This window comes from Anser brachyrhynchus (genome assembly GCF_964034855.1).
Source record: "Anser brachyrhynchus genome assembly, chromosome: 17".
In the NCBI taxonomy this organism is placed as follows: domain Eukaryota; kingdom Metazoa; phylum Chordata; class Aves; order Anseriformes; family Anatidae; genus Anser; species Anser brachyrhynchus.
This window is the reverse complement of record NC_137710.1, coordinates 12,037,905-12,061,921: the sequence shown is the minus strand read 5'-3', so window position 1 is coordinate 12,061,921 and position 24,017 is coordinate 12,037,905. Positions and strand designations below refer to the sequence as shown.

At 46.5% G+C, this 24,017-nt stretch overlaps 1 protein-coding gene across 4 annotated transcripts in view; it reads right to left on the bottom strand.

Annotated features, from left to right (window-relative positions):
• TAOK3 (TAO kinase 3) overlaps positions 1-24,017 on the bottom strand; it is an 83,314-nt gene that overhangs the window by 1,800 nt on the left and 57,497 nt on the right. For 3 of the 4 annotated variants that reach the window (XM_080559120.1, XM_080559119.1, XM_080559118.1), the window contains 8 exons: positions 23,362-23,529; positions 20,233-20,439; positions 13,719-13,853; positions 6,453-6,689; positions 5,683-5,811; positions 4,131-4,334; positions 1,263-1,502; positions 69-281 (listed from right to left, as the gene is read on the bottom strand). In XM_080559120.1, coding sequence (XP_080415246.1) covers positions 69-281; positions 1,263-1,502; positions 4,131-4,334; positions 5,683-5,811; positions 6,453-6,689; positions 13,719-13,853; positions 20,233-20,439; positions 23,362-23,529 — 1,533 coding nt within the window. The remainder of the gene's footprint in view (positions 1-68; positions 282-1,262; positions 1,503-4,130; positions 4,335-5,682; positions 5,812-6,452; positions 6,690-13,718; positions 13,854-20,232; positions 20,440-23,361; positions 23,530-24,017) is intronic. The other variant, XM_080559121.1, reaches the window with a different exon arrangement.

Below are 24,017 nucleotides of genomic sequence, written 5' to 3'. Positions count from 1 at the left end.
CGGACTGACGGCCCGACTGTCCCCACGCCGCAGGCCCACGGGCAGGAGGAGCCTCACGCTGCACCTACCGCCTGCGAGGCCATCATCTCGTTGATGCTCTGCTCGTACTGCTCTGCCAGGATGGCGAGCTTCCTCGTCTGCTCGTCCTTGAGGCTCTTCAAAATTGTCTTGTGCTCACTCTTTGGAGTTACTTCCAGCTGGTGATTCTTCAGTGCTTTGTACTGCTTAGTTTGCACTTTGCACGTGTCCTGGAACTGCTTTTTGATCTGCATTTCCATAGCCTGCCAAGGAAGGAACCACGTGAAGAGCACGAAGAGCTTTGCGAGGTTATAGTGCACCCAAAAGGAGAGCCACAGGTGCCCCGTGCTCTGTGCCGCCTCCTGCCCCTGTACCTGGGTGAGGAGCTGCTCCGTGCCTGCAGCGCCAGCTCCAGCCCAGCTTCAGCCCCTGCTGGGGTGCTGCTGACCGCAGGCCTGGGCCAGCATCAGGACCAATGAAACCCTCTTTAGCTATTTCCACCTTCTGCCACTGCTTCCTGCGGCTCGCCCCGCCCATCGCCTTGCCACCTGCCTCCCAAAACGCAGGGCGGCCTGGCTCTTAAAGGCCTCCCGTTCTGATACCCACAAACGCCTCCACCAGCTGCCTCCCTCAACCACAACCACACTACGTGGAGACAGCAGATCTGACAGCTAGTGAGAGTGGGACAGGATGAATAAAAGCCCTCTACTGCCTTTTTTTTTTTTTTATTTTTTAAGGCATTCTGAGGAGGAGCAGTAATCTGCCAGGGCAGCTCAGAGGTTTCCAACCAACCCGCAGCTGGACTAGGGCAGGGCACTGCTCAGCACACCCAGGTTCTCTCCCTTTGTTGCCTTTGAAATCAAAGAGGCATCACCCAGCCCCTTCCCACATCGAGGTCTGCAGGCTGACACGAGCAAGGGCATGCAGACAGCACAGGTCATCATCCCTCAGAAGCAAGTTCTGCCACACTTGGTTAAGGACCAGCCTAGTTTTACCCAGCAGCCTCAATCAGCACAGCACTTAAAAATAATCCTTGTTGAGCTCCTTGCTACGGTAACTTGCAACTTCCTTACACCAAACAGCTCTGAGCAAAGGCAAGGGGCGCAGCGGAGAGCACAGTGCTGGTGGAGAACGCTGGCTCTGCGGTGTGGGTGCTGTGCGAGGAGCGGCAGGCGCACAGCCTGCCTGCCCAGCAAGCACGGCGGGACAGAGGGTGGAAGAGGAGGAAGGAAAGCTTCCAGCACCTTCAGGTTCTTTGGTTGCTGCCGGAGCTCCATGAAATGCTTCCTGTGCAGCTCCCGCTCTCGCCGCTTGTTGTATTCCAGCTGGTTCTCGAGCTCAGTCTGGTGCTGCAGCCGGATCAGGTCCATTCGCAGCTTCTGCAGCGTGTGTAGCTGCCTGTACTCCAGCTCGCGCGTCGACTCGTCGTGCCGGATCAGCATGGCGTGCTCCATTTCTTTCTGGGTCCGCTTCTTGTTTAACTCCTGCACAAGAGCACAGCAGAGCACAAGACAAAAGTTGAATTTGCAAGGCCGGGTGCCCCACTCACTCCTTTAGACAGCTTCTATGACTTTCACATGCCACAGAAAAACCCGAAACCAGCAGCACGATGGGAATGGTAATAAAGCAGCCACCTAGCACCCCTGTTACCGCTCCTCTGCCAGCTCCCAGGTCCCCTGCTGAGTCTCCAGCAGGTGGCACTGGGGCCACACGAGAGCCGTCTGCAGCTGCTGAGAGCCCTGAGGTATTCAATACGTCCTCGGGTGCTCCAAGCTGGGGTGACTGACAGCACTGTGCAGAATTAGGTATTTTCTGTTTTAAATTGCCTTAGCCCCTGCTAGACACACCACGATAGGAGGCTTCTTATTCACCACTAATACTAGAATGGCCAAAGCGGGGGAGATCAGATCCAACATGGATTAAGTTTTTCTTACCTAGTCCACCACCACACACAGGTGATTTCTGGCCCCAGGTGCAGTATCTTTTTGTAAAATGAAAATATATTCCAAGTTTCATGCTACTTCGCAACGTGTACGTAATTGTTCCTCCACACAGAGCCCTACAGTCTAGGAAAACCTTCACCACGTTGCAGACCAAGGAAGAGGATGATAACTGACTCTCCCCCTGATTGCTGCTTTTATTTCTGTCTCTGGGTATTGCCAACAACCTGTAGAGCCTGGAGCAGAATCCAGCTCAGCTGAGCAGTGATTACAGCTGTACCTCTCACTGGTGATTTGGTGACCTTCACAGATGGTCTGCTGGTATGCCTCTGCTTCAGCTCCCAGCTTACAAACCCATTGCTATGCTTCATGCTAGGCTCCGGCACAGCAGGGGCTGCCTCGCACTACGTACACATCCAGTGCCCAGCACGGGGAGTGCCCCATGTTGGCTCAGTCTAACAAATTTTTGCAGTCAAAGCAAGAAATCTAATTAGAAATTCTGAGTTGTTGCTTCATGCTGTAATCCTGTTGTACTTCTCAACGTCAGCACCTGCAGGCAGGTCCTCCAAATCTGCTGTAACCACTGCGAAGGCATCGCACGTGTTCATGTTTGAGCCAAAGTCACACCCTTGACAGCCAAAATAAAAAACGAGATCTACTGATACGCTGAGATCTTTTCCTGTCTGTGCAAAGGCAGCCAGCACACTGAGGAGGCAGCCTGGGCATTCAGCTGCGACGCTTGTGCCTTACACTTAGGACAGGCCAACCAGCTGCTCTGGGGCCCGTTCCACGCCTGATTTCAGTTCAGGTAGAACAAACAGAGGCACTCCACTTCTCACAAACACTTTCCCATTTGCACAAGAAAACCTCTTGGATACTTGAAACATCAAGAAAAAACACTGTATAAGTGTTATTTACTTCAGGTGCCTGATCCAGTGAATATGAACTAATTAGTAGGGGCGTGATTTTCAGGAAATTAACAACACTTACATCATTCAGAGAAAAAGGTCTTTTTAGAGCTTAAATGCAAGAACTCAGAGGAGTGTTTCCTGGTTAAAACACACTCAGATAGCATGCTAGGTAACTGAATTCTGTTCTCACCCTTGCCACAGAGCTTACATGCAGTGTTAAGTGTGCCCAAATCTGATTTTTCACACAGTCATTCATTTTTGGGGTGTCTCAACTCTTCAGTTGAGACTTCTGGATGTGAGTTGCAAAGCAGCTGAGCAGCCCCAGGCACATCCAAAGTCAAGGGCAGCAAAGCTCTGGATAAGTAAAATACTGGGCACCATTAAGTATCATGGAAAATTTGATGGTAGCAGACTAAATAAAAGACTATTAGAATTTTTTGACCACTCTTTCACTCTCAACCTTTACTAAAATATCCTCCCCTTCTCATAGTCCTTGTCCAAAATAAACATTCCATAAAGAATTCAGATCCTATAGCGATGACCACAGAAAAATACCTAGAAGTAATAATTCTTTTTCCAAAGTGGTATGTGACTATATGCAGCCCATAAAGCGAGGGTTAATAAGAAATGAGGAAAAGCAAGATGTTGAACAGCTTCTCCTTAAACTACCACCCATTCTGGGTGTGCTGAGCACTGGTTTGAGTGGAGCCCAATGGCAAAAGCAACTTCTGATTATTTGCAGATGCTCAGAACAGACACAACAGGACTGAATTTCTGGTATTTCTTACATTTGTAGCATTTTGGTCTGCAACTTAGTATTGATCTTTTAAGGTTATTACTGTCTCACTACACAAATTTTAACTGCCTGAGCTTCCTTCAGCCAACCAGCAGAACTCCTCACAAGACGTTCTTTCAGCCATCCCATCCTACAGGCGGCCCTGACACCCAACACGGCATAAACTGCCCCGTGACGTGAAAGCAGCCCAGCAGGCTCCCCCCAAAAAAACTAAAGGCCCACGTAATGTTTCTTTCTGCAAGCCTGTTTTGCCACCCTCCTCCTTCAGTAAATAAAAGCAGCCATGTGCTAACTACATTTCTGTACGGAAAACGGGTTCCCAAAACACTTTTCCTACATTTTTCTCAGTTCTGTTTGACAACTTAAAATATGAAGATCTAGTATCATGCAGCTGGCAAACTTTTACAGACATGAAGCTAGAACAATTAAAGAAATGTCTAGAAAAAGAACTGAAGAGTGCCATACTTCCCGAATGTTCTGCTGTTCCATCTCGTGCCTCTTGATCATCGTTTTTCTCTTGAAGAAACGGCAGTTTTTGTCGTAGTAGAGTCTCTGCTGGCTGAGAAGATGGGCCTCCTCTTCAGCCTGTGTGTGCTGCAGGTTCTCTTTGTGTTTGGATATTCTTTCCTGCTTCTCTTTCTTCGGTGTGCTGTGGTCCTCATTCATTTCCTGCATGCATAAAGAGTCAAAAAACAAGACTCTCCTTAGGATCACTGCGACGCAGGACTCGGAAGACCTTCTGTTGCTGGCTACTCCTCTGCCATTCAGTTCACAAAAGGACACCAAAATCAGCAGGTACCAGGGGAACCAGACTTGTTCCCCTGCCATGCCCAGCCCTACTGCTTCCAGGGCTGCATTAACACACCAAGAGGAGCAGGAAGAAATGGCGATTAAGCACAAATGCCTCAAGGCTGAACACTGCAGCAAGGAAGAGACAGAAAACACTGCTGCAGGGGAGGCTCTGGCCATCCAGAAAAGAGAATGGGTCAAAATCCTTGGCTCCCTTCCTAGCTCTGCACCTGTTTTACAAAGGAGTCCAGCTTGGGCTTAAGTTTCCTTTATTTCAACAGGACTCATGCTCAAGTCTGTTGAATCAGGTACCCAGTGGGGCTCTTTACTTACTATCCATTCTGTCCTCTCTACATTTATAACAGCAAAGGATTTTGCTACCTGGCGGGGATGATGTACTAAAGTAACACAGTTTGGGCTAGATATAGGCTATATACCGAAGTTACTTATTTCACAGAATGGTTTGGGTTGGAAGGGACCTTAAAGGTCGTCTAATTCCACCCCCCTGCCATGGGCAAGGACACCTCCCACCACACCAGGCTGTCCCCAGCCCCATCCAGCCTGGCCTTGAGCATTTCCAGGGGTGGGGCATCCACAGCTTCTCTGGGCAGCCTGTGCCAGGGCCTTACCTCCCTCATACGAAAGATTTTTTTCCTTATAACTCATCTAAATCTACCTTCTTTAAGTTTAAAACCATCACCCCTTGTCCTATCACTGCACTCCCTGACGAAGAGTCTCTCCCCAGCTTTCCTGTAGCCCCCTTTAGGTACAGGCACACCACTGTAAGGTCTCTCCCCGGAGCCTTCTCTTCTCCAGGCTGAACAACCCCAAATCCCTCAGCCTACCTTTTTTCTAATTCATATAAGTGATCCCAGGGTTTTTATTCAAGTGACGTGTACCACTGCTCTGATTGCTTATGGCTTGAGGGGAAAAACAAATGAGGGAAAGGGGGAAGAAGAGTTCTCTATGAACTCCCATTCCGCCTCATCACCCTTGCTTTCAAAGATTCTGCTCTACAGCAAACCACAAAGGCTTCTCTAGCACCCCTAATTCTAGAAATATTGCCAGATGATCCCAGTTCTTGAAACTTTACTAGCTGGGAATCTAAATTTGCTTCCAAGTATGACAGCATCCCTTAAACCCTTGGGCTGGCTCAGGTTAATCAAAAAGAGAGTCTAGTTCATGTTCATGCCACACCCCTTCAGCCCCGAAAACGATGGCTTCTTGCCTCTTTAATCTTTTCCTTGCAAAGCTTGTATTGTTTCTTCTGACTTTCTAAAAAGGTCGCCAGGTCTTTCTTCTGCTGAGCCAAAATCTGTTGCTGGAATTTCTTTTCATCTGCTGCAGCTGTCTTTGCCTGCAAGTCACAGAGAAAGGAAGAAAAAAAGAACAGGGGTGAAGGAGCAGGTACTGAATCCAGCATAAATTGGTCTTCTTTTGGGTATTTTTTTGTCTGTCATTCTCCCATCCTATGCTAGACACAGTCATGAGCATTTGGCCAAATGAAAGCTGCTTGCACAAGAAGAAACCATAATGCCCACATACATTTAAGAGCTTCCTCTTCCTGTCTCTTCACCGAAACCACCCCAGAGGGCAGAAGCCCACTAATTACCATATAATTAACGTACCGATTTCTAAACAGGCTGAGTGACAGCAGAAGGACAGGTTACAGCACCCCAAGCTTTGTCACAGCCTCATTAACACGCCTCAGCCATGAGGCAGAAGCCCCCCCAGGTGCCCCCAAAGTTTGTCGGTCTCTTTCAGCTGGCTGTCGCTACCCACAGCATTGGTGGGTGCCACTGGAGCGCCCGTCACCCAGAGGGTCAGCTTGTAGCTGTGAAGTTATTTCACAAAACCGCAGCTCCAGGCAGTGACCACTCCGTGTGCTCAAGAACATGGGTTTTAAGCAGTACTTCCTCTGCCCTTTCCCTGAGACCTGGTACACGCCTCTCCCTCTCAATCTTCTCGTACATTTAGGGAGCCTACATCCGTACTCACCTCTTTCTCCATCACAGCCACTTGCTTCTTGGCCAGCTTCTCCAGCTCAATGGACGAGTTGTTGGCATGCGTCTCCACCTCCTTCTGCAGCTTGAGGCGGTGCTCATCCATCTCGGCCTTCAACTTGTTTTCCAGGGCGATCAGCTGCTTCTGGTGCTGGCGCCGCATCCGCTTATATCCTGACATCTGTTCCCGCAACTCGTTCTCCTGCTCATGCTCATGGATCTGCCTTGTAACCTGATGGCAGGGAAAGGGAAAGAACTGCTACGTGGCCACCTTCGCTGCCCCGTTAACTGCTTACCTGTAAAGCAGGCCATGATCTGCTGCGCTCGTAGAAGTCAACTTTCAGGGAATGCTGTTTGAGGTTCCACAGGGTGCTACTGTTTAATATCACAAACCAGGCCAAAAGGTTTCTCCTTCCTCATTCTCCCCCCGGTATTTTCCTGACAACTCCACATGCATTTTCAGTAACACAGCAGAAATGTCACGTTATGAACAGAGGAACCAGCAGGTTACCACTCATCAATACAGGAAACACCGGAGGAGATCTGGAAACGCAGGTGGCTGCTGTACAACCTCCTTCAGACACAGGGCTCAAATCCTGAAGGTTACGTGGGCTTACAAGGTGGTACCCACTTTGAGAAACTCGCCGTTCCTGGAAACCCCAAGTTACCACCGTTTCAGTTCAGTCCCTCAATACCTATTTCCTGAACCTCCTTCAAAATTTCTTCTTGAAATGCAGGAAGATAGCAGACTGAGCTCACTCCCTACCAGAACTGAAAGTTTTCTAACAAGGGAACACTGTTCTGGAACTGTGTGCTCTTAACGAGACTGATCAGATGGTCTAAGCAGATTTTAAACCCCGCTCAGCTGAAACAAACTCACAGGTTCCACATCATTTCCATGCCTAAGTACAGCCATGTGAAAGCAGGAAAAAAACACCCAGTAAGTTGTGCCAAAATTTTTCAGAAGAAAACTTGAATGGTAATGCTTCCATTTCAAAAGATGAAAAGTGTACAAGACTGATTTGTTTTTATTATTATTATTTTTTAAATTAAGAATACAGCCCCAGGAATGTCACATATAGATCGGCAGATCTTTATATGATAGCCCTGGGAGCCAAAAGCCTTTTGCATACACGTAGAGCTGCAGTCTGATTCCAGAAGAGGGGACATCTTCCTTCACACTAACAATGAGCAGCAGAGCTGAGCCCTTTGCAGGGGATTACAGAAGCTTTACGAACCAACAGCCCTTCCCTTCCTGCAGCCTGCAAGAGCCCAGCCTCGCTGATGAATTTCTCCAGAGGCAGCCAGGAGAAAGAACTGGCACCTGCTCCAGCACTGCTGCCATTCGGAGGTCATGTTTTGGAGATCTTTAAGGAAAGTTCAGGCTTAGGATGGGATGCACCTGAAGACATTCATTGTGATGACGCACAAATCATGTCCTCCTTGCACAAGGAATTTTGGGATGTTATTTTGAAATTGTCTGGATTGAATATTGAATACATGCTTATATCTCAGCCACTGGTGTAACGTGGAAGCCTTCCTTCATATGCTTGAGGCTGGGTACTGAAACCCTCCTCAGCCAGGCATCAGAACACGTGGGAGTGTAGGAACGACTGCCGAAACACAAAGCCATGTACTAACGGGGTGTTTTGCTATAGCTTAGGAAAAGTTTGGGGAGATCTGCTAACACCAGGAAGCAGCACGGGATCTGACTGAACGCGCCGTGTTTCAGGCCCTGCCTGGTTGCAAAGAGCAGAGCACTCCACGGGGCACGCTCAGCACCAAGAAGTTGGCAGAACAAGGCAAACAGCAAGAACATAAGAAACAGATCTAGAAATCCACTACCAACCTTGCCAGTTTTCCCTTTGCCCTAATCTCTAAAAAACAGAAGCAGCATTTCATTCCTGAAGACCAGGGAGAAGAAGAGCAGTAGGGAGAAGAAGAGCAGTAGACTTTGGACATTTTATGAATCTGATGTCTGCATTCAGCACGCTCATGCTAAAGAGTTAATTTATCACCATAATCTCTAATTAAGGCCAACACCCTTTCAGAACTCCGGCCTCGAAGATGAGGTCCACAAATGGTGATCTCAGAGACAGCATGGATGAAGTTGGAAGAAATTGGAATTAGCTGCTGGATGTGACCAGCTCGGCACCAGAGAAGCACTTCAGACTAAATATGTCAATACCTGGATGATTATGGTTTTAAAGATGAAGCCTGTAATGGGTGCACGGCCTCAGTGACCATCTGAAAAACAAAATCTGGGCAAGTTTCAGTAATCACCTATCTAGTGTTCTTAGACAAAGGCACTTTGAACTTTAAAAAGTATTTTGCAAATCTAATCCCACAGATTACGATGGGAAAAGATGAAAACTGAATTGCTCACTGCAAAATTTCTCCTCCATGTAACCAGAAAATGTCAGGATCCTTTAAAGCAGAAAACTGTGGTTTCCTGAGGCTCTACTTGAAGCATGTTGAATCAGTCATCGGCAGAACCAAAACTCGGTATAAAACAGAGCAGCTTTTATTAAGGCATGACATTTTCTCAGTTTCTTATCCCTCTGCATCTTTGGCATACACAGCGCTGAGACAGGCAGCTGCCTTTCCCAACCTACTCTCACAGGCAGTTCACTTGTCACAAAATCCAAACTTCCTCTTTTTCACTCTCCAAGATTTTGGCTTGACGTAAGGAAGCTGGGCTCACAACTTCTCTAAACTGGCAGTTCTTAGAGTTCCTTTTTTTTTTTTTTTTAAATATATATGTTGCTCTACCAAGACACTGAATGTTCTCCTAAGCGAGGGTTATTCTCACCTCTTGATAACTAACCAAAATACCAAGTCCTCTTTGCTGGGTGGTGGCAGAGGACTGAGCAAGACACCAGCAGCCTCTCACAAGGAGAGAACTTCCTTGAGATAAGAAAGAACAAGTCAGTATTTTAGGGCAAAGATCTGTTTGGCAGCAGCACAGATGTGCTGAAGAGCACAAGCATCTGGAAAAAAATGTCATTGCTTCAGCAGAAGAGGGTGCACGGGAACAGCCACCATGTAAACGTACCAGGTTTTGGTGTCACACTGTCCCGATGCCATTTTAATGGCCGCAGCCAGAGAAGAGTGCTCACATGTACCCAGACATTTGGCTTCGCACACCCAGGATGAGATCATGTAATATTTTTGCTAGTATTTGGATTTCAAAGAGAACGCCAAGGCCTTCAGTAGGGTCCCTACTGCCTGATCTTGCTATGAAGTTTTACCCCTTAGATCATTTCATTTGAAAGCTGCAAAAGCAGGTATCAAGGAGACGCATGAGGTGGTGGAGAGTTAAGGGGTCAAGCATGAAAGGCACCCAGAAATGCAAACCAGTGCCTCTCTGCACACATTTAAAAGAACAGCTTCCACTGGAAAATGTTGATAGGTGCAGTCTTATCAACACGCAGAACCTCCAGCCTTCCTTTTCACAGCAGCTTTCTCAGCTTCAAGGCTTAGGTTCCTAGTTGTAACTTTTAATTTATGGATCACTGATAATCCACGAAGTAAGATGGAGATGTGGCTGGCACCTGATCTCCTTTTCAGATACTGATTTTGAATACAACAGCAGAAATACGCAGAGTATTTTCCCCGTAGCACCGTTCCATGCTGCCACAAGAGTGCCATAACGAAAAAAAGAGGGGGAGAAGGTGGTACACACAATGACCAAAGACGGTGGTGGTCCCGGAATGAGTGACTATGAAAATTTTTGCTTAAAATAAGACCAAAGGTAAGCACTTGTTTCAAAAAGCAAGATCACTCCTTCAGTTTTCTTAACCCCATTTGCCCTCTTTTTTTTTTTTTAAGCCTGTTAAAAATAATATCAAAGCATCACTGAAAGACTGGAGAGAGATGTTCACAGCCCGTTCCTTTGTGGATAGCCCATTTCACTATGTTATCTGAAAGCCTGCCTGGTTTCCTTATTATTCATGTGATGCTTTTGCAGAAAAACAGGGCAGGGGAACGGCACTTAAAATCTCTGGGACATTGGGAGCATAGAGCTGTCTAGTGCAGCCCTCCTGTTTGTGGTCCCCTTCACTCGCTAAAGCTATTTGAGCTTGTTTTTGGAACGAGACGAGACTTCCAAGTTGACAGAGCCCTTCAGAAAGCCTTTCCTCAGCCTGCAGTATCCTGATGTAGGGGTGAACAACAGGGATGTGAGCGCCCAAGACCCTGGATCTGGCCTGGGGGGAGCAACGTGCGCAGCCCACCGGCCCCGCACTCGGTGCCCTTCCTCTAGTGCTGCCCTCTTCTCTTGTCACGGGTGGTGTTCAGCACGTCCCACAGCAGATGTTTTGACACCCAAATATCACCCATATCGTTAAATTTGGTGTCAAAGCTCCCATTGTCTGATAATTCAGGATGCTCTGCAATGCAGGCTACATGGCCCTCGGCTGTGTAACCTTTCTGTGCCCAAAAGCAGGGCCCAGGTGCTGAGAAGTCGACTGACGGTCAGCAGCAGTGATGTAGGAGCTATCACACAGGATTTTTATTTATTTTTTAAGATAACATTTCAAAGAGTACATTAACACAGATGAATAGTCTGAATTTCTGGTTTTGCACTAACTTTCGGACGTGTTTAGGTCATTCTTCCCATATCAGCTAAACACCAGACCTTGTCTTTCCCCAAGATACTGGAACAGGAGACAAGGGACAGGCGTGACAGTTTTCCCTTGGCCGTACCAGTACCAGCACCGTGCCACCAACACCCTCCGGTCACCCAGAATGGGTGCACTGAATGCACAGGGATTAAAAAAAGAAGTGTGACAGCCACGGCAGCACTTCAAACCCAAGAAAATATAGTGGCATTCTTTGTGTTCTGGGGAAATGGTTGAAATTTAGACTATTTTCTAGATTTCCATTTTGGAAAATTCAGAGGTGAAAGATTATTAAAGGGAAAGCCCATCACAAAATTAACTGAAATTGTTTTTGTTGTAAACATAATGAAATTACTTCCCTACCATGCAATCTCAGAACCTAAGGACACAGCAACGCCTCCTGTAACACCCAGGGGGTGTTTTGGGGAACTTCTCTCTCGTTGGGGAAGGGGGTACGTATGCATGTGATGGGAAACAACGACGTTTGTACATGACACGTTGTGTGCTTTTCCACAGGCCCCGTGGCTAACACAGTGAGACAAGGGTTGGGACTTCCCCCTGTCCCAGAAGATGCTGTGCATGTACTGCTGTGCTGGTGTGAACTCTAAGCCTTATCAGAGCATGTTCCACAGAAAATCAGAGACAGAAAAGTTCTCCAAAAAGCCCAGCATCTTCCTGGCCCAGTATCTTTTTAATCACTTGGTGACTGAAGCTGAGCAATTCCGGAAATCCAAGTGGCTAAGTAAGGCAGACACAGTCCCAGCCCCACAGGGGACTGCCATGGGACTGAAGAGTGACCTTGGGACATCCGCTGCTTTCCCCAGAGCTCAGAGGACTGGGAAGACCTCACTGTCCTTATCCTCGTGCCTCCCTCTTTCACCAGCTCCCAAGGGGGCCTCACCACGCAATAACTTCACCCACCAAAGAAGCTCAGGGATGACACGTCCGAGGAAAAGAAGAGCGATGGACTCTGCTGCTGAGGGAAGGACAGGAGGCGCAGTTTTCCAGGGGGAGTAAGAGATCATGAGTACATTTCACACACCCATCAATCTAGGACTCAATTTCCATACATGCTTGGATGATGGTACTTGAGCCATTTATCATTTCTTCCTTCCAGCCAACTTAACCGGATCCTACTTTTATTTGTTGAGTGCAGGTATAACAGTGCTGGTGCTGTGCTGTATGCACACACACAAAAGAGAAAAAATGTGCAAGGCAGAGGGTCTCCAGGAGACCAGAAGACCTCTAACGTGCCCATTTCTAGGTCAATCCTGAGATCAGGGAATGGAGGATCCTGAAACCGGGGAGAGGAGGATGGGGAGCAGGGGACTCGGCCCCAGGGAGCAGTCAGGCAGTGTTACACAGAAACACCCCTGCAGAAGGTGGAACTCGGATGCCCTGCCCCAAATCTCAGCCTGCAAAGTGTCTGGTGACAGGTCTGAATGCCTCAGCGTCATTTTAGGATTTAACAGCAGCAGCAACCACCATACGGGAAGATATTTGGCTGCTGGCACTGCCACTGCTTTTCCGCTCGGCTGGCAACCTTTAGCTGTGGTCACACACACGCCGCTGCCTCTTACACGCGTAAAGATCGGGAGGATCTGTGCAGGGGGATCAAGAAATGGTGGTGGTGAAGGCAAAAAATAAAAAAAAATAAAAAAAAATCATTCAGCCAGGGCAGAGCAAGAAGGGGAGGGCTGCTGTTGTAATTTCGGGGCTGGTCCAGGATGATGTCATGGCAGCGGGCAAGCGGCACGGTGCTTCCTAATGCTCCCGTCCATGTGACCTCCAACGCCGGGGGGCCCAAATCTTTCGGTGACATGTCTGTCCATCCATCCATCCATCCACCCACCCCATAGCCCGCTTCTCGCCCTGCTCCCACGAGCAGGCCCCTCTGAAGGCTGCTGCCGGCCGCAGCCGCGCGGGTGCCGGGGAGGCGGCGCGGCCGCCAACTCTGGCAGCACACACCCCTCTCGCTACTACAAAGGCATCTTACAGCAATCACATTTGCAATAGTACAAATCTGGATGGATTCAGCCCATCCCCCTCCTCTTTGTAAGCCCACAGCCCCGCCGTGAGCCCTCGGCTCTTGCAACCCCGCGATCCCACCCGGGGATCAGCCTGCAAAGCGCAGTCACAGCACAGTTGCTTGAAATAAATGAATGAATGAATGGGAAAAATAAAAAAAATTAAAAAAAAATCATCAGCAGCTCATCCTGGAAACAGCAATCTTATTGTTTCAAAACCCATATGCATCTGCATTTCCATAGCATTTAACCGTATTTCACACAAGCACATAGACACTCTTTATGCACATGCAAATAAGCACATTTGTTAATATTAGCAGCCCTAACAAAGGAGACAAGTGGAAGAGGAAAAAAAAATCTAAAACGATATTAGCTTCACTCACAAATGTGGCTTATTCCACATAGACTGGAAAGATATGCAGTGTGAAAGCCCAGATATTACAGATATCCTACACCTTACATTTCACACACACAGCTAAAACATCATTCGGTGCAATATCTAGTTGCTATGCCAACAGATTAAAAAAAATTAAGAGAGAAAAAAAAAATTCTTGACCCCTTCCCAGAGAGAGAGAGAGAGACAGAGAGAGAGCAGGGGTGGGGGCTGCTTACCAAAGACGCTGATTTGATTGTGGCAAAGCGCTCTCGGTTCCGGTAGTGGAGGGCCTGATTCTGCACTGACTGGGTAGGCCGCACCTCAGGCCTGCGATCCCTGTGGCCCACCTCATCCCTTATAAATACATGATCCTGCAGAAATGGATAAAAACAAGGAGAAAGTCCAGCTGTGCTCTTTCCTCGGCGGCTGCCTGTCTCTCAGCCCTCTTTCTGCACAAGCACGGCTGTTTGAAATGCATAGTTTAGCTCTCTGCTAGCCCCTGCAGCTCCCACGGTACAAAATGAATAAGCAACACATTGCAGCTTCGGTTCGGCGTGTCAGCTGATCGCTAGCGGGATGCCTTCTGAATCCCTGGCAGATTTTTTTTTTTTTTTTTTTAAACCTCCAGTATTACATACGTGCGGAAAAAAAAAAGACTCAGAAGCACAAAGCAATGCAGAGCGACCGGGCTCCTCAGAAACGTTGGCTTAAAGCACTGCAACCGAGTAATCCCTTGAAAAACGTGACTTCCATGTCTAGCAAAGCCGCCGCCGCTGCCTTTTAACACCAGAGCAACATTTTGCCTCATTCCCTTGGCAGCTCAGCTCCTCTGTCCCGGCGGCGGGACCGGCGTCCCGGCTCGCTCCCTGCCGCCGCGCAGGATCGCCTCCGCCGCCACTCAGGGATCCTGCTTTCCAGTCATGATCCCGCACGCTTCTAGCACTTTCTCTCCACAGCCCACAAAGGATTTTTTTTTTTTCCCTTTTAAAGCAACAGCTCACGGGTTTTAGCACAAATGCTTTCTCGTGCAGCCTTCCCCTTCTCGCTCGCTGGCAAAGGCGCCGCGAGCAGCGGCCATGCTTCTGCCGAAGCGCTGCGGGCTGGGTGTGAGGACAGCAGAGCTCCTGGCGAGCCCACGGAGACCCCAACCAGCCACGCTCATCAGAAGCAACACTGTGAATCTGCTAATTGAAGAGGTGGCCTCCAGAAGTCAGCACACCTGCAGCCAGCTCCTACCACCGCTGGGATCCTGTCATGTCCCGTGACAGGAGCCGACGGCCACGCACCCACCGCATGGCTCCCGGCACAGCTTCGTGGCTGCCCTCCTCGAGCTCCTTCTGCTAACCACCGCCAATTCTTCCTGAGTTTCATCAGGTCTGTGGCCGTCATGGACACAAACCAAAGGCTGTGGAAGTGAGGAATGCATACACCGATGGTGAGCAGGAGACACCAGCCTTTACACCAAGCACTGGCTATGGCAGTAGCGACTTCTGGGCTCATGCAGCGGGTGTCTGTGGGTGAGCACGAGCACCTTCGCCACCCTGTCACCATTCCAGACATCAGCCAGGTCAGAAAGACCCAGGACAAGAAACCAGCCAACGCGCACCAACGCTTCCACCACCACATCACCGTCGCACCGATGCTCCTCTCCCTCTCCAGATGCTCATTTCCCCCGCTGCTGTCCTCAGCGTTTAGCTTTTTGTGGTTTGGACCCGTGCAAATTCAACCACTTGCAGTACGATTTTTTCTTCTCCCACCCGTTGTTTCGAGCCCCTCTGCCCCAGGCTCCCCCTTGCCTTTGCAGGACGAGCGCGACGGCTGAGACTGTCCTGGCACCCCCACAGCTACCCGAGGGAGCCCCAGCGTGCCCAAACGATTAAAAAGGACAGTCTGCCAAACAAGTAGTGGGCCTACACAGAGTGCAATAACAAGTTGACGTTTCTTTTTTACTTCTGTCATCCCCATGGTGGGCTTTTTGTTGCCCTAGCAGGGGGGGGCAGTGTTACAGAAGGGCAATTACCGGCAACGGGGCCGATCTTCCATTTTCCATCTGTGCACATTCACGTGGCAGACAGGGTGCTCCCAGACTTGCACACTTCCCCGAAAAAAGGCTTGGACTCTAATAGTCGCACCAAAAATCCTGATTAAACAGGTAAATTTCAGCAGCATAGCTAATATGACACACATGGGTCCATGGGAGGAGCACCGCTCCCGTGCCTTCTGTAGCTCCACAGCACCCTCACTTATCAGGCCAAATATACACGGTCTGCTGCAGCACACATGAACAAACAAGGTTCCTAAGGTCTTCTAGAAACACCCGTGTCCTTCAATCACCTTCCTTCTCTCCATTACCATGCTAGGATGAATGTAAAATATTAAAACCAGGCAAGAAGCAAAACCACTGCTCAAAATGGCACGGCTTGCCCAAGGTCAGCCCATGGATGACAACCCAAATTTTGCTCTCCAGAGCCTCACCTCGGTTCCACCACACACCATCTTTTCATCTTCCTCACCGAACAGCAGGTTTTACAGTCCCTAGCACCAGGCCAACATCTCAGGAACATCGACCTAATGCAGCAGCCATGCATTTTTAAGAGCAACACTCACCGCCTGTTGTTAATGGTGATTTCGTGTTATGCTACGGACATTCTGAGCTGACTCCTTCCAGATAGCAGTAATTGTACCGGTAATTTTTTGTTTGTTTGTTTATAAAGAAAGATGTAGCTTGTTCCACGAAATGCTAGGGGGGAAAAAGACATTTCTGCAACAAAACTTCCTGTGTGAATAAAATACCTGCTCAGAAGGCAACTGAATGAGCAAGCCACAGAAGCAAACAGAAAACAGCTCAGTAGGTGGATGGGAGTTGATTTTTTTCCTACTGATAAATCGATGAGAATTTTGCCTCAAATTTTAATCACAGCAAAACCGGGCAGACAGATCTATAAATCGTATTTCATAGTTCACCACTGAACATTTGTTCAGCACACAGCAGCATTGAACCTCTCGCACTGGCAAAGTATCCCACATTAAGTGGAAAGATCTAACAAAACACAGAGGAAGGAGTCCCATCGTCTTCTGCAACCGATTCACAAACAACCTCGCCAACAGCAAACCGACCAACTGGATCAGCCTGAGGCAGAAACATCCAGTTTCACCTTGACAGGAATATTCACCCGTGTGCTGCACCTCTGATGGCACACACCAAATACCTTCATGAAGAGCAGAGCAGCACATAGAACTGCAGCAAATCCCCAACTTCTAAGAATTTAAAGGAAGCAGGGTGCCATCGTTCATGTTAAAACACCGGACTAAGACTCAATAATCCGCAGAGAGGTTGATGTATCGGGAGTCTTTCTAGAAAAGGCTTCAAGCACTGACCTCCTTGACAGCTCCAGATAGCACACAGGTTTCATCGCTGCCTGCGCGTGCAAGCCAAAACTCAAGCCTGCAGGTCATTACACCCAAATATCCTTTACATCTCATACAACCACCACCTTTTCCAGGTATGAATCACAACTCTTGTCATGTAGGAGAGCTCCCACAGAAGAGCAGGGCAGAGGCAGCAGGAAGGCTGTGTGCTGACCGCGGCAGCGGTAGGCATCGGCGTGCACAGGGTAATTCAGGGGACTTGCGAAGTTGCTCAAGTTCCAACAGTTCTTAGAGAAGTCCGTGTTTATTACGGGCATTGGGCAGTTAGTGAGCGTCCTCTTTTCATGCCTTTTGTTATAAACTAGATTTTAATCAGAGGATTCCCCTGGCAACGTTTTTATTGTCAAAGTTTCATCTTTAGGAGGTAAGGACCAGCAACAACTCTGTACAGCAGAGCTGAACAAAACAATACCGTACTGGCTTGTTGCTTAGACTAAATGAGACTTATTTTTTTCCCCTTACTACTATAAAGTCTCATGGAAATAAAGTAATACCACACAGGAGCATTCCGAGTCCTACCGCTTGCCATACTTGTTTCGGACAGCAGAACAGCGTTCCTGGAAGCCACTTGGGCTGGCTCGGTCTGAAGCACTGGAGGTGGGGAATTGTGTTTTGCACAGCCCCACAGACCAGTTCATCCTTAAATTTTACAATTGCACACAACACTCGGGGGCCATGGTGCAAAGAAATCGAAAGGTCTCTGACACTTGGAGCTCTGAGTCTTAAAAAATGTGAAGGGTTCAGGCAATTTAGCCATCCTGGTCATTTGCACAGTCTGGTACATCTGGAGGTTGTTAATTAACACATTTGTGGAATACCATAATTTTACACAACACTCTGATTTGACCTGTGTCAAAACAATCTAGTAGACGACCCTGTGTCCACATAATGCAGACAGCTGGCTAATTATGTTCATCTGTATTTTCTTTTTAGCCTTTAAAGGCTGATGAAATGCAAAACAACAGCTAACTTTAAACATGCACCCCCAGGTTCTTTTAATTTTGTTTGTGATTAGGCTCCGGAGCATTACAGAGCTCCCTACTTCTCACCTGGTAGTACAAAAACAGGTTGTGTGGATTAACTTAAACAGTTTACAGAAACAGTTAAAGCAAGCACAATTTGAACTTTTTTCTTTTTTTTTTTTTCAGAATAAAGAACTTTAACTTGAAAACAGAATGAATGTATGTGTACACAAACCCCCTGAAATGTCCTGTTCCAGTTTTATTTTTTTCATGTATATATTAATATATATTTTTTATATTTTTTGTTTAAAATTGCATTGCCCAAAGTAACAGACAATTTAAAAAAGACATATATTAAATTAAAACTATATTTTCAGGGTAGTATATATCCTGCTATGCATACTCTAAATGCATACATACAGCAGAAGGTAACGTTTGCCAATTGCGATGACACCTACTCCAGTCCAAGGAGCAGTAATCACGGCCCATTGTTAACTATTTCATAAAGACCATCAGTGCAAATCTGGCTCTTGTACTTCCAAAATTACTTCAAAACATCTGCTTTAAGTGACCTCTACGTGAGTTCTTTTACACTACTTCCGTTAAAAGTGTGTAAGATCTGTTCTTCCAAACAAGTGATAACATTCATGTGGTGTCATAATTACGCTTTTTCACAGTGCAAGTGTTGTCTCACATATAGTGTGCAACCACAGGATTATGAGAGTATATGCTCCCTGCCCACAGGTACCTGTAAAGCAGAGGCAGCTAACACTTCTGTCCATAACTTAAATACGACACCATACATAAACTGTGAATTAGGGAGTTTTTAAAAGGAGCCTAACTGAACTGAGCATTGTTCTCAGCTGAATGTCTTCATCTTACAGAACATAGCAGTTATTACCATTCTAAGAGGATTGAATTCATAACCTCAGAAGTATTCCTGTATTTGTACTTTGCAAGTGCCATACAATCAGTACAAAGTGAAATAGTATTCTTAATGCAGGCAGGAACTCTACTTCTTTCACAAATGCAATTTAGGTCTGGCAGGATTGGCTCACATTTTGTCTTCATCAACTGTAATGACACCGATCCATCAGTAATATTATAATGTACTATTGTGTAAATCAATCTCTCCAACTTCTATTTTAATGCATACATAAATATAACTACCTGGCAATGTAAAATCAAAATACACATTCTTGAAACCTACACAACATGAGAAACAAGCTCCAACTATAATCACCCAGAACGTAAGATCAGTCACGCTGCTCTTCATTCCGATGGTTCCTTGGACTGGCCTTTTGTACCTATTTTTTTCCAAAAAGGTCTCTCTCTAAAGGTGTTATTGAAAACATATTTGACAAAAACGTAACCCACTGAAATATATGCATCTTATCTTCCCATATCCTTAAATATGTAAGACAATCTTTTGTTGGAGACAAAATTACTTGAGAGGTCCCTTTTATAAACGCTTCAATATTCAGCTGCATAAATAGTGCATTTCAGGAGAAAAAAAATGCTCACAAATATTTAGTTAGTTAAAACCAGGCTTTGTTGAAACCCACAAATGTGAAACTCATACTTTTATTGCTGCTGTAATGTTTTAGCTCTTCTGGCAAAAAGCACATGTACACATTGAAGCTCTTTGCAAATGCAATCACACAAAGCCTACGCTTTACTGCCCACTAGTAAATGACACTGCTAAGGCCAAGCCAAAACTATTTCACTCAAACAATCCTACAGATTAGATGCTGACTTAGAGGTAGACAACTTCAGTTTGCTATCTAACACCAAGAAAACAAAAAGGCAACAGATCACAGCATGCAGCAAAAGAGCAGAGCAGCAGTGAGTAGTATTTAACTGGAAACGTACCTCGTGGGAAGGGTCCAAAGTTCTGCACACTTCCACTTCTCATGAGGGAAATCCAAGTGCAAGCAGATTTTAATCATACACTGTGACTGGTAAACAGTTAGCTTTGCTGTGACCACTTGTCACCGTGCTACACAGTACAGCACACTCATTCACAAGAAGACAAGAACTGAAGGTACAAGCAGAGGTGAAGGAGTGCACATGCGGGGCAGGTAAGGAGGCATGCAGTAAGTCTGCGTGGGCCCTGCCTACACACGGACAGCGCTACCTTTCCTTAGCCATCTCTTTGTATTTTCAGAGATTATCTGAACGCAGCTCAGCTGTTAAAATTAAAAAAAACCACAGAACTTGACTCTGGCAAGCCCATCACCAGCTCCTGCTCTCAGCAAACGGCTCAGCACAAGACCACAGCACACTGCTTGCTGGGCCCTACGCAGCACGAGCGACAGCAGGGAGGGCAGGAAGCTTTGGAGAGCACCAGAGGACATACCTTCTTATGAACAACGGAGGAAGTGGAATTAATTGTGCTCTCGTCACTATGCATCATGACCAGTTCAGGGCTGCTCTCATCCAGGACCTCCTGCATGCTGCTCACACTGCTGCTCTGACTGCCTGTGCTCACAGACATGCTCGGGATGGAGTGGTTGCTGCCCAGACTGTCCATCTTCCTACTCAGGTTTGATCCATGCTCACTGTCCTATAAAACAAGGGGCATGGGTTACAGATACCGCAGGAGGTCACCTACCCAACGGGTGACTGCGGTGCCCGAGGTTTGCTTTAAAGGCAACTTTGCAGAGTTAAAGGGGTTTTGCTCAGTATTTCAGCAACTACGTTTCTCAAGGCTGCCTGGATTATGCAGCACTCCATAGGGGGCAGTGAGCTTTTGCCTCCTCCCCTGCAATCCTCATAAATCAGACGTCAGGACAGTTTTTTGCACATAGCAGTAAGCCTGGGCATGATGCTGGATTGAATAGGAGGCATCCAGGAATACTGGATTGGTGGTGAAAGGAGTCTCATAAATAAGATAGGAACAATCTCTGAAGTTTGTATTAAAGTGATGTTCCAAGTTTGTATATGCTGCAACACGTTCTGTGGGTCAGAAGAAATGCAAAATGATGAACCCACTTTTTCATGATTCTGCTGTCTCAGGTACATCATGGGTGCAGAGGTTTTAACCTCCATGTCCCAAGCAGTCAGCAGTGACGTTCTTTCAAGCTAAAAACAACATACTATCTTTGTGTTTTCAGCCAAGATAAATTCTTATGTAATCTTCATTCACCTTTAAACAGCTGACTCAGAAGAGCCTGCATTATTACAGCGATTAAAGTTATTGTAATCTGCTTAGACATACCTAAATAATTGTTCCTCACATAGGACATGTTTTTCTTCTACAGACAAATACCAGAAGTTAGCAACTTTTTTTTTCTTTTGCTTGTATACTCGTATCAGCTCAGTAATCCCTGAGTATGAGCTTAATCTGGACTGACTTGAGAACGTATGGAGTCCCCAGTAATAAACTAACGGGACTGAAGATGCTTGCAGTGAGTTCAGTGAGGACTGAGAGCTCTGAACAGCCTTCAGCTCCTGCTCTGAAATAGCTTCAGTTCACCAAAATGAATGGCTTGCTACTGCACCCAGTTCCTCCTGGCCTCCGAAGTGAGCTTGGGGAGAATTACATTTCAAATCAATTAACAGGATACTCATTTGGTTGGAAACTGAAAGAAAGATAAACTTGACAGACTTGACAGATACGTATTTGATTGTCTGATTATTTTTTAAGCAATTAGCAGATCATTCAGAGCCTGTGTAAAAGCACTTAAATTCCAAAATACAAAAGAATACTATTTTACAGAGAATGTATACACAGGAGAATAAAAACATTTCCAGGATGCTTATATAAAGTTGCAGAAGAAATAACACAATCAGGCATCCGAGATGAGAATGTGACTATGTAACTAATAAATACATATGTACAAAAGGGCAGAGAAGAGATTGCATATGCAACCTCAATGTTGACTTCTGGGCTTAAATACTTTCCAAATGATCTTTAGTTCCTTTCAAGAGCTCTGAGGAAAGCATTAGTATTATTTTTAGTGTTAAAAATAAGGATTTGTAATGTCCCTCACACTAAGGTAGGAAGAGAAACTGGCTTGTGGCATTTACAGCTTCTGTTAACCATTAGTGACTGAAGCGAGTGCTGTGTTCAACTTCACCATCAAGTAAGCAATGTACACACGAGCAATACAACCTCTTTTTGTAGTATGCAAGCTCAAGGGTAAATCCCAGTGCAGGGCATGCTGTGCACATGCAGAGTGTGAGCTTCATTAGTGTTAATTCCTGGAGAGACACTTTTTCCCCCTTTTTAGGGGTGGGGACGGGAAGAACAGAAGAATATGCATCTCAGAGTCAACGGTTACCACACCTTGGCTGTTGAGCTTGGATCTGCTGAATTGTCAAGTGGGAAGCTCACTTCCTTGTGCTTCCGGTTCTGTCACTCTCCCGGCAGTTTGTCACACATAGGTGGACATAGCTTGAAGTTTTCAGTGCAAAAATCTGACGTCCCCGCTCTCCCTCCCCCAGATAAATAACCTAAAGATTTAAAGTTGCCTAGCTGGAGGGTCAGAACAGCAGCGCTTCGTAGCTTTAACCACAGTGGTTGCTGTTCTTGCTGCTTTTGTGCATCTTCCCCACAGTGAAGGGCAGTATTAAGCACCAGTCTGTTCTTGCTGTGTGCTTTCCTGACATCCAAACTTGCCCATCTCTTAAACCAACGCTCTAGCCTAGCCTTAAAAGAGTATCTGACATACACAAGCCTCAAAGCCAAGTCCCCACACATACACTAAACTTGGGCATCTCACTGCATGTGATCTTGCTGTAATGCAGCAAAAAGGAATAAAAACATCAACTTGTCTGTGATTTTTTGTGGTTGAGAACCAGGCATCGATTTATTTATCTAATGTGCCCGCACCAAACGACATAAATTTCCATCTAATCTCATCAATTGAAAAATGACTGTTTTTCTTCTCTGAGCTACAGTTAGTGTCAATTATCATACCCTGATTAAGTGGGTTGTTTATTACAAGATTTAAATTGCAGCTGAGTTTTATATCTTTAATATAAAAGCAAAAAAGATTAAAAATTAAAAAAACAAGTCTTACTAATTTGGTGATTTGCTTTTCAGCTCACGGTAACTATACTATAAAGCAATGGGCCTATGTTAATTTCAAAAAAATATTAGCATTAATCAACTGGTCTTGGTTGTGCTTGTAGGACTGGAAACCTTGGACCATCAGTAGGCCCTCCTTCATACAGGATCCGAGTTATTTTTCATCATAGAGAATCTCCCTTCAAATGAGTTTCTTCCCTAAAGCTTTCAGAAGAAAGGCAACCATTTGAAAAAAACAAAGGTTTAAAGTTGCCAATAAATGCACATCTAACACTGAGTAATGGCTGCTAGTGCTCATTATCCTATCCTGTCTCTGCTGGTTCAGATGATATTCCAACAACATGGACTGCATCCATATCTGGCTGTGCTTGTTCTGCCCCTTAAGGACAGGAACATCTCACTTGCCCTAAGATGACTTAGAACAGTGCAAATGGGGTAACAAAATAGAAGTACCTCCTCCTCCTCTTGAGACTCGGTCAGTGGGCCGTTCCGTGTCTCTTGGAAAAGGATTTTCTTCATTTTCCGGTACTGAAGGTTATCCAGTTCACGTACTGCATCTTTTGTCCTTTGTATGAGGTCTATTAGTACCCTTGGTGGTCGGTCTCGGCGAACAAAATCATGCTATAATCAAGGAAATAAAACACACGGTCTCAGACATGACACTAGTATGTTTGATGTGAAAACAGGGGCACAGGGACTTCTCCCTCCCAAGAGGGGCATGAGACACCAGTTCACATTCAGTAGTTAGTAATACCTGTTACGAAAGACTCCAGCACGCCCAGCACTGATTACCCGTACCGTACTCATCACTGTATCAAACAACCAAACGGATCATGCTATGCCCTTTGAGTTTTGAAGCGTAGGCTGCAAAGCGCTTTGTTGGGAAGTCAGAGGAACTGCTTCAGCACAGAACACAATCAAACGCAGAGCACAGAGAAAGGAGCAAATATCACTCTGCGACTTGAAACTCATGTGCACGTACACATCAGTGGCAGGAGAAGCAGGGTGGTGGGCAGAGAGGTCCTTTGAAAGCTCTCTACCCCGACTCCCTGATCCACTTTTTGGACCGAGGTCAGGTTTTCTGGGCTCTCCGAGCATCAGAGCTGATT